At 47.3% G+C, this 19,819-nt stretch overlaps 2 protein-coding genes across 7 annotated transcripts in view; one reads left to right on the top strand and one right to left on the bottom strand.

Annotated features, from left to right (window-relative positions):
* Positions 1–120: 120 nt before the first annotated feature.
* C14H1orf131 (chromosome 14 C1orf131 homolog) lies at positions 121–18,473 on the bottom strand. Of its 4 annotated transcripts, none has more exons than XM_084996924.1 (8): positions 17,684–18,473; positions 15,699–16,045; positions 7,822–7,878; positions 6,739–6,834; positions 6,522–6,608; positions 5,407–5,459; positions 3,977–4,034; positions 121–1,754 (listed from the first exon to the last, which is right to left on the bottom strand). In XM_084996924.1, exons 2-8 carry the CDS (start codon positions 15,978–15,980, stop codon positions 1,686–1,688), a joined length of 702 nt encoding a protein of 233 aa, XP_084853050.1. In that variant the 5' UTR covers positions 15,981–16,045; positions 17,684–18,473; the 3' UTR covers positions 121–1,685. The 4 variants fall into 4 exon arrangements, with proteins under 4 accessions (XP_084853050.1, XP_084853048.1, XP_084853049.1 ...); XM_084996922.1 differs by having other exon boundaries at positions 18,318–18,473; XM_084996923.1 differs by lacking the exon at positions 121–1,754 and having other exon boundaries at positions 3,171–4,034.
* Positions 18,474–18,513: 40 nt separating this feature from the next.
* The window catches only part of GNPAT (glyceronephosphate O-acyltransferase), a 37,169-nt gene continuing 35,863 nt past the window's right edge, over positions 18,514–19,819 (top strand). For 2 of the 3 annotated variants that reach the window (XR_014825590.1, XR_014825591.1), the window contains exon 1: positions 18,514–18,753. Coding sequence is in view for 1 of the 3 variants with exons in the window: in NM_001185140.1 (NP_001172069.1) it covers positions 18,676–18,753 (78 nt within the window). In the remaining 2 variants the exon portion in view is untranslated. 3 annotated transcript variants of the gene reach the window in all.

The following is a 19,819-nucleotide window of genomic DNA, read 5'->3' as shown; positions in this document are numbered from 1 at the left end:
GGGAGGGTGCAGAGAGTTCACCCCCCCCACCCCTCACGCATGCAGCCTCTTCCGTTATTAACGTCCCCACCACAGTAGCACACACGTCACCATCAGTGAAGCTACACTGATACATCGTCATCACTCCAGGTCGATCATTTATTTACACGAGGGTTCGCTCTTCATGTCAGACAATCTGTAGGTTTGGACAAATGTACACTGAGCTGTACCCATCATTAGAGGATCATACAGAGAATTTTCATGGCCTTAAAAATCCTCTGTGTTAGAGTTTCCATGGTGGCTCAGCTGTAATGAACCTGACTAGTATCCATGAGGATGCAGGTTCGATCCCTGGCCTCAATCAGAGGGTTAAGGATCCAGCATTGCCGTGAGCGGCAGTGTATGTAGGTCACAGAGGTGGTTCAGATCTGGTGTGGCGTGGCTGTGGTGTAGGCCGGCAGCTGCAGCTCCGATTCGATCCCTAGCCTGGGAACTTATGCTGCAGGTGCGGCCCTAAAAAGGAAAAAAAAAAAATCCTCTGTGTTAATGATAGGCCTGGGCTTCAACACCCTCACACCAGCCAGTACTGCCCCTGGGCCACCCCAAGAAGCACTGGGTGGTCCCTGAAGGCTGTGCACTCTGCACTCTCAGCAGCTGAGAGAGGGAGGAAGTCCTTATTCCTGAAGGGGATCTGAGGGGGACCCCCCAGGGCCCACGTGTCCACCCCCTGGGCCACAGATGTGTGCTTCACTCAAGTGCAGGGAGGGGCCCTCCCAGAGCTTCAGCGAGGGACTTTAGACCAGGACTGTCAGGGGGGTCATTTGAACTGCACCACGCTCACTGTCTGCCTCCTCTCCCCATCCTAGACCCCTTTGCCTCAGCTCATCGTGGTCCAGACCCTCATCCCCAGGAGGTCTGCCCCCAGGTGACCAGGCCCTTCTCAGCCCAGGTTTCCTGCACATGTCCGTTTACCAAAAGTGGGGAGAGGGGGCATCAGAGATGCCTGGGTGACACAGCCCTACCTGCTCTTGTTATTCAGCGTCAATCACCCCCGCCAGGTGGAAGCCCTCCTTGCCCAGGCAACAGCCTTGGGTCAGTGAGATCTGGCTCTGTCCCCTGCTGCCCCCTTTGCAAAGCAGCATCTCTAGGTCCACGAGGCCAAGGGTCGTTCTGGAAGCGGGTCACCAGGAGTAAGGGTAGGTGGGGGTGTAGTGAGGAGCGGGGTCCCATCCACATAGATGTGTCCACGACTGGGGAGACGTCCCTGCCAACAGGGAATGGCGGTATGCACGGCAGGCACAGCAAGAAAACCTTTACCCAGCTCACCGGAGCCACGCTCCTCCTTTAGTGGCTGCTGCCAGAATCTCAGCCACGACTGGTGTCTTCCATTGGAGGACTGTTTTCCATTGTCCTCTCTGCTGCTAACCAGGCAGGAGGGAACTTCGTCAAGAGGGAAATAAAAAGCATGGTCTTAAGTGTGACCGTCGGTCCTTGCTGGACAGGTAGCTTTGTAGTTCCTAGACCTCGTTCGAGGGTCTCCAGAGCACCTGGTGATCACAAAACTGCTCTGTAAATGTATACTCCGTAGGGAGTTCCCGCTGTGGTGCAATAGGATCAGCAGCGTCTTTGGAGCACTTGCACACAGGTTTGAGCCAGGCCTGGCTCAGTACAGTGGGTTAAGGATCCTACGTTGCTGCAGCTGTGGCTCAGATCTGATCCCAGGAACTCCGTATGTCATGGGGTGGCCAAAAAAGAAAAAAACAAATGTATTTACTCTGTAAATTAAAAGGTGAAACAAAAACAACGTAAGCAATTTATACTAGGAATTTGCATGCTTTTGCAGGATTTATTAGGCTGGGGCTTGGTCCAGAGTATGGTCAGGTGCTCTGTAATCTGAGCCACAGGGGCTCACAGGAGGTGGGGCGAGGAGGGCCCACTTGGCTCTTCTGATGTGTGTGGAAGGGGAATTAACTAATCCAGTTCCCACTCCAATGGGTCATTTCTAGCACCTGAGATTTTTCTTAGGACTTTGGTGTTTGGGGTCTTCTACCCGCTATTTTTTTCTTTTTTTGGCTGTGCCTGAGGCATGTTCGAGTTCCCCGGCCAGGGTTTGAATCCCGTGCCACAGCAGTGGCAATGCTGGATCCTTAACCTGATGAGCCACCAGGGAACTCCCTTCTATACCTTTTAAGAAACTACTCTTAAAAACTGCCAAAATATTGGAGTTCCCATTGTGGCACAGTGGTTAATGAATCCAACTAGGAACCATGAGGTTGCGGGTTCAATCCCTGGCCTTGCTCAGTGGGTTAAGGATCCGGCATTGCCATGAGCTGTGGTGTAGGTTGCAGACTCGGCTCAGATCCCACGTTGCTGTGGCTCTGGCATAGGCCAGCAGCTACAGCTCCGATTCAGTCCCTAGCCTGGGAATCTCCATATGCCATGGGACTGGCCCAAGAAATGGCAAAAAGACAAAAAAACAAAACAAAAACCAAAAAAAAACTGCCAAAATATATACCCTGCCTTTCAAAATAAACTTGGAAAACATTTCCAATGTTTTAATAAAAAAATAATACTTGCAATTTTGGTCCAATTAAAACATGTTTTGAACCATGGCAATGCCTTCAGAGTCAACTTATGAGTCATATAAGGAAGTTTGCCAGAGATGAAAATACTCCTCTCTTTTCACCAAAACTTTACTAGGTCTGGATCTGGATTTTTTGGCAATGGAAAAAAAAAAGCCAAAACCGATTACCATCATTGAAGACTTTTCTTAAGTGCCACAAGCTTCAGCAGGGGCACTATTTTTTGTTGTTGTTGTTGTTTTTTTAAGGGCCGCACCAGCAGAACATGGAGGTTCCCAAGCTAGAGGTCTAATCAGAGCTATAGCTGCTGACCTGCGCCAGAGCCACAGCAACGCAGGATCTGAGCCTTGTCTGCAACCTACACCACAGCTCACAGCAAAAACGGATCCTTAACCCACTGAGTGAGGGCAGGGATGGAACCGGCAACCTCATGGTTCCTAGTCAGGTTTGTTTCCGCTGCGCCACGACGGGAACTCCAGCAAGGGCATTGTTATTAAAAAAAATATACGTATGGCTGCCCAAGGTGATGACTTTGAAGAAGGTAACATTTGCTCAAATGTAGGTACAAGGATATGAGTTAAACTCCTACTGTGTTACTGAACAGTCATGTTCACAGAGACCACAAAAGTTGTATTTTATTTACACTTCTTACAAAGTAGATTTTATACACTTTAGGTAAGCTGAAAATTGAAACTGCTTTTCCCCACAAAACAACCAACACATCACATTCTCAGTTCTACAAATGAGTAGAACTATGAAATGTTTATGAGCAAATGCATAAAACACCAGTGAAGGTGAAACTCAAGTGAATCTTGCTGGAGAACAAATACTTAAATACTCTTCTCAGTTTTACTTTATCTTCGCCTTGCAATTGGCCCAACGTGGAAAGAGACACTTCCACAGCTAGAAACATTATTTTGAATTGACTATTTTTCCCTAATAAAAAAGCAGTCTCTGGAGTTCCCATCATGGCGCAGTGGTTAACGAATTCGACTAGGAACCATGAGGTTGCGGGTTCGATCCCTGCCCTTGCTCAGTGGGTTAACGATCCGGTGTTGCCGTGAGCTGTGGTATAGATTGCAGACGCGGCTCGGATCCTGCGTTGCTGTGGCTCTGGCGTAGGCTGGTGGCCACAGCTCCGATTAGACCCCTAGCCTGGGAACCTCCATATGCCACGGGAGCGGCCAAAGAAATAGCAAAAAGACAAAAAGACAAAAAAAAAAAAAAAAAAAAAAAAAAAAAAGCAGTCTCTGAAATAAGAACAATCTGGAAGTCCTGTTGGGGTCCAGTTCCAGGACAGTGGCACTTTCCCATTTTGCTCTTTATAAAATATTTCATTTGGCCACTCTGGAAGAATTTATTTTCTTGATATCAACTTGGCTCAAAATCAATGTCCCATTTTTGAATTTTCCAACCTGTCCAATCCGTCCACTTGACAAAATACTGGGAGCTGATTTCTTCTTTTTGGATTTCCTACATTTAAAGGGAAAGAAAGGAACTATAAGCTCGCAAAGCAGATTTCAGCACCACCAACCACTGAGGTCTCCCTGCAGCCCTGGCCTCCTGCCCCACTGCCCCCGCCACAAGCCTTCCTGTGGTTCCTAAAACATGCCAGCCACCCTCCTGCCTCCGGGCCTTTGCACTCGTTTCTGTCTCGCTGAATATTCTGCTACTGGATCTTTCCAGGCTGTCTTTTCCTCTTTACTCAGTTCTCAACTCAAAAGTCACCCCTTAGAATACATGCGAGCACCCTCAACTCGAGATTTTCTCTCACGGTGCTCTATTTCAACCTCTTCACAGAACCTGCTGGTACCCAACAGGCCCTGTCTGTTTGGGTGTGTTTCCCTCACTATAACATAGGTTCCTCCAGAATGGGGATACTCTGAGTGTGATCATGGCGGTACCCCCAACACCTAAGACACCTATGTGCCCACAGCAGGCCCTCAGCAGAGACATGAACAGAACAATTGGTCATTTTCCAGCATGTGGAAGCCCACTAGGGGTCCAAGAAAAAGGTTAAGACCAAAGAAATTGATTTTGAAATGGTAATTCGAGGAGAGAAAAAGGAGTACTTCAACAAAAGCTTTGAAACAAGCACAGGAGTTCCCGTTGTGGCTCAGCAAGTTAAGAACCCAACACAGTATCTGTGAGGATGTGGGTTTGATCCCCGACCCCACTCAGTGGGTTGAGGATCTGGCATTGCCGTGAGCTGTGGTGTAGGTTGCAGACATGGCTCAGATCTGGTGTGGCTGTGGCTGTGGTGTAGGCTGGCAGCTACAGCTCTGATTCGACCCCTAGCCTGGGAACTTCCATATGCTGCCAGTGCAGCCCTGTAAGGAAAAAGAAAGCCCTATAAGGAAAAAGAAAGAAATAGAAAGAAAGAAAGAGGGAGGGAAAGGAAGAAGGAAAGAAAAGGAGAAAGAGAGAAAGAAAGAGGCATAAAGCCAGAGGTCAGCATTCCACTACTCAAAACCCCGATGCCTTCCCTTACGTGGCGGGCGGCACAGACCCAGACCATGCTGTCCCCACAGCAGGCTCTCTTAGGAGGGAACAGAAGTCTTGCTGGAGACGTCAAGTTCAGTTTTTCGACCAGTTGCTGCACATGTCTGGTCTTTGAAGATGGGAAACTGGAGAAGGTTCCTAATTCAGTTCTGAGGGAGTTGTCCAATTGTGGGCAATCTGCTAACTCCCGTCTCCCCGTCATGGGCTTGGTTAGGATGCAGGAGAGACAGTGCAACACCCTAACAGGCTAGAGACATCACATCGACCCCAAGGTATTATTTTCAGAACCAACCAAGAGCTTTATCCAAACCATTCTACCCTAGTGCCTGATGGTATCACTCACCTGTCTTCCTGCCCTTTCCTCTTCTTTCTCTTGAAAATATCTGTTTCCTGGGCCTGATTTCAGAATTAAAGAAAATATATGAATCAGTAATACATGATGGAGATTCAAAAAGAGACTAGAGATTTGTGACCAAAGCTACAGAGACGCCTTTTTTTTTTTGAGTAGACATATATATATATACATATATGTATGTGTATATATATATATATTTCTCCCCCTCCCCCCCCCGCATGGTGGCATATGGAAGTTCCTGGGCCAGGTATCCAACCTGTACCACTGCAGTGACCCTGTACCACTGCAGTGACCCGAGCCACTGCGGTGACAGTGCTGGATCTTTTACCCACTGGGTCAACAGGGAACTCCACAAGTAGACACATGAAACATAACAGACTCAAAGGTTCATCCTAAGACCTTTTCAAAAATAGGAAAGGTCATTCAGAGAAAAAGGACAGTAGAAACATCAAATCTGGAGTTCCTTTTGTGGCTCAGAGGGAATGAACCCAACTAGTACCCATGAGGATGAGGGTTCGATCCCTGGCCTCAATCAGTGGATTAAGGATCCAGCGTTGTGAGTTGCAGTGTAGGTCACAGACACAGTTCGGATACAGTGTTTCTGTGGCTGTGGTGTAGGCTGGGAGCTGCAATTCCAATTCAGCCGCTAGCCTGGGAACTTCCATATGCTGCGTGTGCAGCCCTAAAAAGCAAAATAAGTAAGTAAGTGAATAAATAAATGTCAAAGCTTCCATTTTGGGTGAAAAACTGGAAGTATAACATCTATTCCCCTGAGGTTTTTCATATGCCTGTGTGTTCTAGACAATGTAAAAGACAAACAAACAAAAAACAAAACACTAAATATGGGAAAAAGATCAGAGTAGCTCATAGTATCTGAAAAGGAGTTGACTATTTCAAACTGAACCTTTCCTGTAAATAAACCAGATTATTTGGCTGGTATGACAAAGTGGAGCTGACTTAAAGAGGTGGAAAGAATGCTCATTTAACTCTAAATGTGCTGTTGTCTAGACTGCTTTCCAAGCAGCGGGGTGCAGCATTCCACGGCAGCAAACTGCAACCATCTTTCTGTTCCAGTTAAATAAAGAGAAGGTTATTACACCTACCATTCTCTTTTCTTCTTCCTTTGCTGCCTTTTTTTCCTTGATTTGCTCTTGTAAAACCTTATAATTGACGTAACTATTTTTGGGAGGCTGAAATCAAAGAGGACACAGATCATTACTTTCTATGTTGCAAAAATTTCCCAGTGTCCCTTGCCCTGCTGGCCCTGGGCGCTCCCTTTCCATAACCTGTCTGGGGTGGAAAGCAAAGGCAGCTGCTCACCTTAGCGCCCAGCATAATGGCACGTTCCTGCTCCAGGACTCTTTCCTTTCCTTTTCCGTAACCTGTGATCCCAAATCGGTGCACTTCTAAACGGGCCTGCAGACACAAAGCAGGGTCAGACTTCATGCTGTCCAAGAGGAAACATAGCCCTGGGAGTGTGGCCCGTTGGATGGGAGCTGCTGGTCACCCAACACTGTCGTGTGTGGCCTGCAGCAGCCACACCTCCCAGGACTTCTGTCGTGGCGTGTTTAGGCTCCGTGGAGGGCCCTCGGGAAAACCTGTAACCTCACAACTCCACTCTCCCACCCTTAACATGGGTGGCAGAAGCGGGGGCTTTTCTCTGTGGAAATCAGTGACAAGAGCATCACCTGCAGAGCCGTGCAGTAGCTCGGGATGCACCCAAAGACAGGCGAGGGCTCATAAAGGCAATGATTCAAAGTATCTCCCCACACATATACACACACCTAGGATCCCTTTATCACAGCAGCTTCAAACACAGATCCACATGTCCTCTTTAAAAAGCTATCACAGGAGAGAAAAGTCACCAATACCCCACTCCTGGCAGCTGAATTACTTTCTTTGTTCTCACTCTTTTTAAAAACCTAGTTACGGAGTTTCCGTCATGATGCAGTGGAAATGAATCCAACTAGGAACCATGAGGTTGAGGGTTCGATCCCTGGCCTCGCTCAGTGGGTTAAGGATCCGGCATTGCCCTGAACTGTGGTGTAGGTCGCAGACGAGGCTCGGATCCTGCGTTGCTGTGGCTGTGGCGTGGGCAGGTAGCTATAGCTCTGATTAGACCCCTAGCCTAGGAGCCTCCATGTGCTGCAAGTGTGGCCCTAAGAAAAAAAAAAAAAAAAAAAAACCTAGTTACAACCAAAGAACGCACACATCCCTACTTTGAGTATTTACCATTGTGTTGCTGACACCACTGTCACAGAACTGAAGTGGTTTAAATAACTGCACAAGATTCAATCAAGTAAAGGTAGTGTGATTTGCTTAACCATTTCCTCAACCACTGGACAATAATATTCATTTTGGATATTATAAAGACGAAAAAATTAGTAATTTGAAAATACATACCTTTTCCAAGTTAAATTCTTGTACATTCACATCTTTCTCAAGGATACTAGTTTTGGTCTGAAAAGGAAAAAAAAAAAATCTTATTAAGGTCATCTGTTTGTATCCATCACACCAGGAGACTACTCATGTTTTCAAAAGCCTTGAAACTGGCCCAAATGTCTAAGCTACAGGCAATAAGCCTAACTAACAACTAATACAAGATGAGCTCCCTGGTGGCTGAGTAGGTTAAGGATCCAGCATTGTCACTGCTATGGCTCGGGTCACTGCTGTGGCACAGGTTTGATCCCTGGCCCTGAAATTCCCACATGCTGTAGGAGCGGGGAAAAAAAACAAAAACCTAATAAAAGTGGAGAAAATAAATTTAAGGTTGCAGAGCTTAAGACAAGACTGATGAGAAACTAATGAAAAAGAAAACAGTACTACAGAAACCAGTATTTGCACCCTGTGCACCACATGTGGGAAATTCTGTTTGGTGGGGGGTTTAGAAAAGGGTAACTGTCTGAGCAGGGATTTTAGAAGGTAAAAAAGTCATATTTAAATAATTCTCTCATTTCTTTCCTCATGTTCAACTATTGGAATAATGGCTAATGAAGTCTCTTGAGTTGAAAATTTCTTCAGGAACATCAGATTTCAAGAAATGCTGCAGATAGGGTTTATAATTCCCAACAGAAGATGATACCGCAAATGCCACCAAAACATGACTCTTTACATCAATATATCCCCCAGCTGTGACTACCAACATGTAGAGTTAACCAAAAGCTTGAGACTTTAAGGAAACTATATGTCAGATCTGGCCAAGGACAGCGGTCAACAGCTCAACTGCAGCCCCAGACCCAGAGCTGACAGGAAGCAGGCTGTACCAGCTGTGCAGTATCTGGAGACGCAGCCCTGGTAACAGAGAAGGGCACAGCTTACTAAAACCCCTCTGCTTGTCACCTGCCTTCGATGATGAGGCACGCTGTAGTTATTTTGTCCTTCTTTCCCTTCTCCTCGTTAACTGTATACCCTCCTAGCTTCAAGCAGCCCAGCTGTTTTACGGGAACTTGGGTGTCAGCTCCTGCCCCCAGCTGGGATCAGCACCCCTAAAAAGGGGCCTGTGGAAGCCCAAGGCTGGAAAACACCTGCAGGTCATGCTAAGCGCCGCCAGCACGCTTAGTGCAGTAACCCAGGTGAATCTGCCTGACATGCAGCAGGTACTGCTCACCTTCTCCCCTACCTCCGATCACCTTTCTCCACCCAAGACCACCCTGCCGATTCTGTGAGGACTCCGAGCCCCTTGCCCCAGGGAGGTGATCTGAGACTTGTTCTGCCATCTCCTCTCTTGGCTGCTTTGGGAATAAAGTTCAACTTGCTGCAGGTCAGGCAGATGAACCTGGTCTGGTAGTAGATGCTTCTTTATAACAAAACCAAGCACATGGAAGAGATTTCTTGGCTAATTATGTCACGAAGCATGACCCCACCACAACCTAACTTGAATTTCTATTTTTACCTTTAAAACTTTGGGAGTTCCCATAATGGCGTAGCAGAAAGGAATCCGACTAGGAACCATAAGGTTTCGGGTTCAATCCCTGGCCTTGCTCAGTGGGTTAAGGATCTGGCATTGCTCTGAGCTGTGGTGTAGGTTGCAGACAAGGCTTGGATCCTGCGTTGCTGCGGCTGTGGCGTAGGTCAGCAGCTGTAGCTCTGATTTGACCCCTAGCCTGGGAACCTCCATAGGCCCTGGGTGCAGGCCTTAAAAAAGAAAGCAAGACGCTTTAGTGCGTTATTCACAACACATCCCCTGCATTTCAAAGCAATCAGTGGTTTCCTGTTTCAGGAGCACTGCCTACAGGCAACACTGGGCCCTTCCTACTTCTAAGCTCACAAGAGAACCAGGCTTTGCTGCCCATCTGAACCCTAGGCAGGGCTAAGTGACTTTTCTAGATGAAGAAAGGTGAGTAGAGGAAAGTACGCCCCTTCTGCAGGGAGCCCCTGCCACCCTGGGTCCCCAAGTCAGAGTGATATGGACCTCAGCATCCTGCCCCTGTCAATTCTGATTCACAGGTTAACATCAGAAGAAAATTAAGTTTTGCCTTTAAACCACTGAGATGTTAGGGACTACTTGTTATCAAACTACCAGCTCACCTACCCTGACTGATAAAGCCTTACTGTCCCACACACGAGACAGAAATGTTGGGAAATTTTGAGAACTTGTATGTTAGGCAAGAAGAAGAAAGCAAGTTATAGAAAGAAGGAACCGTTAGAGAGAAATGTGTAGGGGCGAGGGGTAAAGGCAGGCAGTCCACAGGCTCAGTGAACTTTCTGATGGGCTGACCTGCTGACCAAAAGAATTTTTTGGAGTTCCCTTCATGGATCAGTGGTTAACAAACCTGATTAGGATCTATGAGGATGCGGGTTTGATCCCTGGCCTTGCTCAGTGGGTTGGGGATCCGGCATTGCTGTGAGCTGTGGTGTAGGTCGCAGACACGGCTTGGATACCATGTTGCAGTGACTGTGACTGTGGCTGGCAGCTGAAGCTTCAGTTCGACCCCTAGCCTGGGAACTTCCACAGGCCTCAGGTGCAGCCCTAAAAACCAAAAAAAAAAAAAAAATCTTTGGTGGCTTTCCCCATCCTTTAAACTCAGATCCAAAGGCCCTGCTGTCTCCAGGCCCTGGAGCTGGATGGCCTCAGCCTGGTGATGCTCTGGCAGCTCACACCCTTCTCCTCTGGTCCCACTGCCACTAGTTCCCTGCTCCTAGGAAACCACCTCCCGGTCCCAATCGCCTCAGGACATCTGTAGTGTTGCTCCTCTCCTCTCACCAGCACCCTTTACCAGAGCAACGGCCTCAAGTCACCTCCTTGGATGCTTCCCAACCACCTGCTTAAAAAGAGGTTCTGCCTGATACCCTCAGCACCCTAAGTCTTCCCTTCGGAGTGTTTACAATGTTTTCCAACCATGCCATTAATGCATCCTGGGGTCTCAGGACTCCGCTAGTAAACGGTACACTCCATGAAAGCAGAGGACAAATGTATCTCGTTTACTCTGGGACCTCCTGGGCCTGGCAAATAGCTAGGCCATCATTTGTGAATGAATGACCTCTTGCCTACTATTTCTTGTCAGGCTTCTTCCACAGCCACAGTTTTGCTAATGGGACATGCTCAGATATGAGATATTTGGAGTGGGGAAAGTATACAAATGGTGGCAAAGTCCCCAGCTAAGTCCATTCAGAGGGGTTCTGGTCCCCAGCTGCCCCACACATGTCCAGCAAGCAAGGCTCCAACACCAGCTGAGTGCTCTACAATTCAGTTCAGTTCTGACACCGTCCTCCAGAGATGGCATCGGAGCCCACCGTGGAAGGGCTCGGCCCTACAAAGTATCCCCGCCCAGAGGCCAGCTTGTCAGCTGCAGTGCCTCTGACCGACCGCCCAGGCTGGAAGTGCCCACGATGCCTCTGTGGGTTCACTGATTCACCAGAGTGGCTCACAGAACTCAAGAGACCCACCTACTTCCTAAGCCACCGGCTTATGAGGAAAGGGGAACATGCCTAAGTAGCAAACAGCTAAGCTGGGAGAGAATAGCCAGCCTTAAGAGGGGCACAGGGCATGGCATGTGGGAAGGGGGCAGAGCTTCCACACCCTCTGTGGGGAGTGGGGTGCTCTCTCCATGTCCCCACCAGCCTGGAGGCTCTCCAAACCCAACCCCGTCCTTGTGGGCTTTCAGAGGTTTCAACACACAGGCTCTGTGGATTAAATCACCCACCAGCGACTGATTTGATCTCTACTCCTCTCCCCTCCCAGGAGGTCACAGGATAGGATAGAAAGTTCCAACCCACTCATCATAAGTTTGGCTCTCCTGGCCACCAGTCCCCACTGATGACACTTTCCAAGTCACTTCACTAGCGGGACAAATGGCACCTTTACGGCTCTCCTCTCTTAGGAAACACCAAGGGTTTCAGGAGCTCTGTCCCAGAAAGAGGGACAAAGATCAAACATGTATTTCTTTTTCTTTCTTTCCTTTCCTCTCTTTCTTTCCTTCCTTCCTTTCTTTCTTTTTTGGTCTTTTTAGGACTGTACCCACAGCATATGGAGGTCCTCGTGCTAGGGGTGGAATTGGAGCAGTAGCAGCTGGCCTGCACCACAGCCACAGCAACGCCAGATCCGAGCCCCATCTTTGACCTACACCACAGCTCACGGCAACACCGGATCCTTAACCCACTGAGTGAGGCCAGGGATTGAACCTTTGTCCTCATGGATTCTAGTCAGATTCATTTCCACTGAGCCACAATGGGAACTCCCCCAAACATGTATTTCTTATTATAAATCACCATATCGCCCCATGGAACTCTGTTCTAATACACAATGCTGTTTGATCATTATTTAGGGCACAGGCCTAAATTCTGGGAAAAGGTCATTCACATGTCAGTTCCTACTGTCTTCTTGAGAATACTTCAAAGATGGTCAGCTGATGCCATGATTAGTCATTGGGAGCCATCATAATTTTATCACGTATTTTTACTGATTCCCGTCTGTTTGAACAGTCCTACGATGACCTGAAAGCTTTCGGAGAGTGGGGGCCACAACATGCATATGTTACCAAGTTACACAAACTCTCAGCACAGCATTATGTATCCTAATTACCCCCAGCTGACTGTTCTTTGCCTGGCCTGCCCTATACCTAGGAGAGCCATGATCATTAGCTTTATATTAATTTGTAGTTATTTATGTGTTGCACTGTCAACATTCTAAAGTCTTTCTATGGGCATATGTGCTTTTATTGTGTTCATAGTTTTTCCTTAGTCAGACACATTCACATTGAAAAAGTTAAATTTTAAAAAGGAGAAAAGGGCAGAACACCAAGGAGAGCTAAAAACTTTCATTTAGATGAGGAAGTATAGGAAGTTCCCGTTGTGGCTCAGTGGTAATGAGCCCGACTGGTATCCATGAGGATTTGGGTTTGATCCCTGTTCTTGCTCAGTGGGTTAAGGATCTGGGGTTGCTGTGAGCTGCGGTATAGGTCGCAGATGCAGCTCAGATCCCGAGTTGCTGTGGTGTAGGGGGGCAGTTGTATCTTCAATTTGCCCCCTAGCCTGAGAACTTCCACATGCCATGGGTGTGGCCCTAAAAAGCTTTAAAAAAAAAAAATGAGGAAGTCCAAATTCAATAGCCTGCCGCTCATGTTCTATTACTAAGAGACAGGGAGACTTGGATGCACTCAATGCCACCTTTTTTGTCCTTTCTACTAGAAATAAAAATTTCTATTCCAAAAAGAGGAACACAAGCAAGTAAAAGAAGAAACTGAAGAGCAAGGGATCTGAGGAACCGAGGGAGGGTGCCCAGATGCTTTACGTCAGTTAAATTCTCCACATGCACAACTGCTCCGCAAAGCAGTGTTCCCCAACCAACTTCACATCATGGCACACACACACAAGACACTAATATTCACCAGGCTGGTTCTGCTACACAGCAGTAACACCCATCAGGGGAAGCTCCCTGGCTGGCTGGCTGGGGGGCTCTCCAGGGAGCTGAGAAAATGCAGGGACTCAAAACAAGGACCTTGCCTGATGGCAAAAAAAACCCCTGAAGGCAGATACCTGAACGGTACAAGCCGAAGGTGGGCTTCTGGACAGGATAAAAAGCCTGCCTGTATGGTACAAGCCAAGGGCAGGCCTCAGGTTACACAGCTCTCATTTTGATGTTGGTGGGGAAAGAACTGGGGCTTTCCTGGGAAAACAATTTCCATGTTTGCACTGGAGAACATGGATTGTTTCTCGGGTGACCTAGTCTTTCCTGTTGTTTTATTTGTTATTCAGGTTTCCTCAGTCTTTCCTGATTATTTACTTATTCTTATTTTCCTGTGGTGATTTGTGATTTAACAAAGTTACAACAATAATATAATAAGAACTTTAGAGTTAGGATTTTAATGAGGTCCATAGAAGTTACCCATATCTTATCCAAAAAACCTAGCTGTGAGTTTTGTCTTTGATTTTAAAAGCTTTTTAGTGATAGCTAGTTTAATTAAGTTGGTTTATATTTACTTACACTGTCTCCCTGCCATAACGCTTTGAAGATAAGCACCAGTCTACAAAGTTTGTAAATGCCAAATTCTTGTGTTTTATGGCCTCTTCAAAGTACTCACTAAGTTTAGTTAAAATAGAGATCTTAAAACAGGATGCATAGCTGCTATACTATGTAATAGTTAACCAATGTACTTTTAACACTGTGGTGTAATCAGTAATGAAAAACTGTCTATATAATCAACTACTATTGCCAATAAAGTATGAGCAGTCCAGCGCCCTGAAAGAAGGGACAAAGAGGCTGTCTCCGTGTTGTACATTCGCCGACCCCGTGTCCCTCTCCGATCGGGATGCATACTCCCTGGCTGTGAGAACTGGCCTCTAACAGGGCTCTGGCTGCAAAGGCTGAGGGAATCCATTTTTTGGTCTGCCTATAATGGGCCCCAATGCCTCAGTATTTCAAATATTGTAAGAATGGGAAAGCTGGAGTCCCCTGGTGGTTAGCAGGTAAAGGATCTGGCATTGTCATTGCTATGGCTCATGTCACTGCTGTGATGTGGGTTAGATCCCCAGGGAACTCTTGAGTGCCTTGGGTACAGCAAATAAATAAATAAATAAATAATTCAAAAGCTGATTTAGCATCCTAAAATAAGGTAAATACGGTTACAGACTGCATTAATAATCTTTGAGGAAGAGACGCTGGTGAGCTTGACATATAGCGTTACTTAAATTCTAGAAAAGCAGTGGTAAATACCGGGAATTACCATGTGTTCACAGGTTCCAAAAAAAAAATCCATAGAAGCCTGTCTTTGAAGTGGATTGAATCATGGTCTCCAAAAACAGATGTCATGCTCTAATCCCAAGAAATCAGCAGGGTGACCTTATTTGGAAAAAGCATCTCTGTGGTGCAATTAACTTCAGGATCTCCTGATGAGATCCATCCTCGATTTAAGGTGGCCCTCCACCCAATGACAGGTGTCCTGGTGAGAGAGGCAGGAGACTGGAGACTCACACAGGGAAGAAGACTGTGCGCAGATGGAGGAAGAGTCCTGTCCTAATAAACTCTCTCTTACCTGTCACTTTGCCTCTCACTGAGTTTTCTCCATGACAGAGACAGAGGAAGTTACACTTTACCAAGCCCCGAGACACATTCTGCTGGTTTTAAGGCTTACAAACTCAGTCTGAGATTGCTGCTCAGCAAAATCAATCCGTTTTCCACGAGAATCTAAGTTCTTTGGGAGAAAGGAGCTTTTGCCTATTTTGCTCATTGTTATATCCCAGTGCCCAGAACAGCGGCAGGAAATAGCTGCTGAATGACTGAGAAGGCTTCTGCGTGTGAAAAGGTTAATAACGCTGCAGGCTTGAGTTTGTCAAGCCCCAAGAAAATCTTGTTTTCATGACTGGCCCTTGGCTCCTGGGATCCAAGCACTTAGACATTGTCTGGTAAGAGTGTTTCTACATCCCTGAGGTCTTGAGCCATGCTGCATCCAGTGTGCCCACATTGTTTGCACTAACAAGGAGAGTCATGCTTTATCTCTGGGTGTCTACAGCTTGAATAACCAAGGTTAGTCATGTAGGTCAATGCCTACATGACCGACTCCCAGTAAAAACTCTGGACTCGCAGGCAGGGGCGAGCTTCCCTGATGCGGAACACTGTGCACAAGCTGGCACATGTCACTGCTGGGGGAGTGAGGTACATCCCACACAACTCCACTGGGAGGGGACACTGGATGCTTGCACCTGGCTTCCTCCAGACTCCGCCCCCTGCAACTTTGCCCTCTGTAGATTGTACTCTGTACCCTCTGGCTGTAGTAAGTTGTAACTGGAGATATTTACCTAATACCACAATACCAGGGTTTTCACCGTAGAAACCAATTCATTACCTTTATGTGCTCATCTTGATCTGGCTTCTGTTTTCTTTTTGTATTTCTGCTGTGAAATTCTACCACTTCCACTGGCTCCCTCTTGTTCTTCAGGGAGGAGGGGGATTCTGCAGCATCAGAGCCAAAAGGTCCTGGAGGGAGGTCACTGGGGGTCCCAGCAGGAGCCCTGTGCAGCTCTTCTCTGAGTTCCTTGAAGAAGGTGGAAGCGTTCTTCCTCTGGCCTCTTCCAAGAGCTTCAGGCAAGGGAGCTGGCTCTGTCCCAGAGGCTGCTGGAGTCCCCATATCTCTCTTCTTACTTTCTCTCTTCTTTCTGACCCTTTTCTGTTCTGCTTCATCTTCTGTCTCTCCTGTTTGTTCAAACACAAAAAGGAAAAAACACATATTCACCAATCCCAGAGCACGTGAATGCACGTGTCACAGCTATAAACATCCCAAAATACACACAAAGAAAAAAAAAACATTCATTTTTCTTCAAATCGGGGTGTGTTTGAACAATCTATAGAATCCAAAACCCACAGTCATCTTTTTTCCAGGTAACATATTATACTTACGTCTTTTGTTTTTGTTTTTTGGCCATGCCCGAGGCTTGCAGAAGTTCCCGGCTCAGGGATAGAACCTACACCATAGCAGTGATAATCCTGGATCCTTAATCACCAGGCCACCAGGGAACTCCTGTATTTATGTCGACTATTTCAGCAGAATTACTTTAGTCCTCACCTATATTAAAAGCATCATTATGGCAATAGCCCAGGATCTGGTAATCCCAGTTGGTTTACATTTTGCACTAAAAATAGTTAGTACATGTGTCACTGCAGCCAGTGTTTCTTTCTAACTCTTTCTAAGTTTGCCGGTAGGTACCACAGTCTTCCTATTTCCTTTCACAGTTACGAAGTAAGATGAACCTAAGACAGGTGGATTAATTTGAATGTCTTTATTTTCCACTAAATCTCATATATCCTGTTTCAGCTGTTCAAATTCTGACCAGTCATCTGAAGGTTCTGACAAGAATTTTAGGCCTCATTACTCACCTACAGTATGAACATCACAGAGCTCTCTAAATATCAGCTGACCATTTATGTTTGCTTCTATGTACTCTGTCTTTTGTTCAATAAATACATACTAAGAGTCAACTCGACTACACTTCAGCAATAGAGATACAAAACTGAGTGGCTATAGCCCATGCCTTCAGGGCTCTGAGCATAATTTCCAGCCAGTGTTAACTCTATTGAGGATTTTGCAGAATAGTCTTTTCTCCTAGGTCTTCTCAAGGCCAGAAAGTAAGTCTTCTCTATCTTCTAACATTCACAAGGGCATATAGATATCCTGTCCACTGCCCAAGTCAATACAAGTTCAGGAGAGTGGAACCAGACAGTGTGGGGCTTGGGACTCAGGCTCTGCAAACGACTAGCTGAAGTTCAGCAAGTTATTTGATCTTTAGTGCTTGTTTCTACAACAATGGGATCAGTTTTGTAGTAATGACCTTTTTTTTTTTTTTTTTTTTTTGTCTTTTTGTCTTTTTAGGGCCGCACCCACAGCATATGGAGGTTCCCAGGCTAGGGGCTGAATTGGAGCTACAGCTGCTGGCCTACGCCACAGACACAGCAACGCCAGATCAGAGCCACGTCTGTGACCTACACCACAGCTCACGGCAACGCCGGATCCTTAACCCACTGAGTGAGGCCAGGGATCAAACCCACAACCTCATGGTTCCTAGTCCAATTCATTTCCACTGCACCAAGACAGGAACGCCTGTTTTGTAGTAATGGTCTTAATGGCAATATCTGTTTCCTAGGATTGCTGTGGAAATTAAATGAGTAAATACATGAAAAACATGGAGTATATGGTAAATGCGCAATACTTTTGAAGCTATTATTCCCACTGATTAATGAGCTTAGAATTTTGAGCCCCAAAATAAACTAGTAAGATCACACTACAAATTGAAGAAACATGTTTGGCTTTTAAAGGCACTTTTCCCTTAAGATTACCTGTGGTGCAGGAACAAGTGATGTCACCTTCCCTGGGGCAAGTTCTTCAGAGTGTGCGGAACTTCTAACTGAAGTGCCAAGCGCATATATATTCAGTGGTAAGCCTTTTTATTTTTCTCTTCCCCAATCAAGATAAAGGAGAGCATAAGTCCGCCAACTTATGGGTGAAAGGTCGTGAAAAGCTTCATGTGCAAACGATGGCAGGGAACACCAAAGGATGAGGCCCTCAGGACAAGGTGGCATCATGCCCCAGGGTTAGGCGGGTCTGTGGGGTGGCGTGGGGGAAAGGGGGCTTCCCAGAAGTCCGGAATAAGTGAAAAAGATGCTATTTCGAGAGCCCAAGGTTCTGTGGACATCTCCCCGTTAGGTCCGAAAGGTCTGGCGCTTCCCACAAGCAAGCGGATTGGTCCCCACACTCAGGGACGAGTTGGGAGGTTTGATTCATAAAGACAACTCAACAGAGCCGGGTCGTGGGGGAAGGAGAAGGGTGATCTCAGACGGACCCACTGTCGGAACCAGTTTGGAGGAGCTGATCTTTAGCTTGAGAGAGGGCGCCGGCCCAATTCGGTGCGCACTGGAGACCCTCGGCTTCTCAAGTTCGCTCTCCACGTGGGTTCCGAGGCCCCGCACTCACCAAAATCGTAGAGGTTCTGGAGCAGAGCATCCAGCAGGGTCTGAGAGCCGGGAGACGCGGGGGTGGGTAGGCCCGGATCCTGCGCCATCGTGGGGCCGGCCACGAGGAAGGAGCCCCGGACTCGCGCCGTGCGGCGCCCAGCTTCCGGGGTCTGACGAGCTGCGCGCGCGCCACAAGTCCCCGCGCGGCTTCCGTCCTGGCTAAGATGGCGGCGCCCGGGGTGTCTTGGAGCGGCCGCAGAGGGTGCTGCCGCCCGAGGCGAGGTCGGGCCGCCCCGCGCGGAAGAACCGCCCCCAGCGGCAGTAGCACCACCGTCTAGCTAAGAATTCCAGTTCACGCCCGGAACTGCAGCTGCAGTATGGATTCTTCCAGTTCATCCAACTCTTGTTTCTCCGTTGGCTCCACCAGTCCCGGCGCTGTCTTGCTCCTCTACTCGGTAGGTACCCAGAGTAGCACAAGGTCCCGGGCGGGGCCGCGAGAGACGACCCCTCCCTCCTCCCGTTCCCGACTGCCTCGGGGCTGCGACCCCCTAGCCCAAAAGAGTGGGTCCAGAGACCCCCTGGAGGGGTTAGGTGGTTCATTTGGTTTCCAAGGCAACGGTGTATCGCCGCGTGTGTGATGTCAATGTGCTTTTAGAAGTTTCTCCCGGTGATGGTTCCTCTGGTTCCTTTCCACTCGTTCCTTCCCTTTCACTCCGCCCGGCGCTGGGCCTTCAGAAGCACCTGACCCACGGACGAGAGGAGGGATCTGGGGTCTCTCCGTCTGCAGCCCGGGCGCGTCGGGCTACCTTCTGGGCAAACGTGAGAAGCCTGCAGTCTGACTCCGCCTCAGCTAGCCAGTGGCTGTCCAAGCCGCTCTTTTGTGGCTGTGATATTCCCGGGAGGAAAAGTATTTGGCTTGAGGGTGGGCATCGACATTCTTTATGTTTTTAACCTAAGAAGATTTGGAACTTCTGGAAATTTCTATCGTGTTTTTGTCTTCCATCCTCATTGCACTTTTTCTACAAGTCGTTTTGGAAGACAACTAATGCCACCCAGTCTATCTACAATTTGTCCTTTCACCACCCACCCCAATCCCCTTTCCTGACTTTAGCCGGCCTTTTTTTGTTTGTTTTGTTTTTTTGTTTTGTTTTGTTTTTAACCAACGGAATGTTGGTCATTCACAATTTTTGTAGAGAAATTCTTAAGTGGAAGCTTTGTAGCTCTCAGGATTTACAACCCTGGGCAACTGACTTTTTTTTGTTAAACCACTAAATTAGTTTTTATTTGCTTTAGGAGGAAATAAAAGAATGCACTTTAAAGGCATATTACCTTGTACTGGCTTAAATATAATGTTAATTTATGTAGGAAGGGGTAACAGGAAAACAAAAGAACAAGATAACCTAGTTTCTTTTTTTCTTTTCTTTTTGTTGGCCACAAGGAGCAATGGCTTGATATGAGATTTCAGTTCACAGACAGGGATTGAACCCCAACACAGCAGTGAAAGCACCAAGTCCTAGCCGT

The sequence above is a fragment of the Sus scrofa genome, chromosome 14 (assembly GCF_054392235.1).
Source record: "Sus scrofa isolate SSC_HxYL_T2T_F1_AM1 chromosome 14, Sscrofa_HxYL_maternal_Yorkshire_Landrace_v2.0, whole genome shotgun sequence".
In the NCBI taxonomy this organism is placed as follows: domain Eukaryota; kingdom Metazoa; phylum Chordata; class Mammalia; order Artiodactyla; family Suidae; genus Sus; species Sus scrofa.
This window is presented reverse-complemented; position numbering and strand designations above follow the sequence as displayed.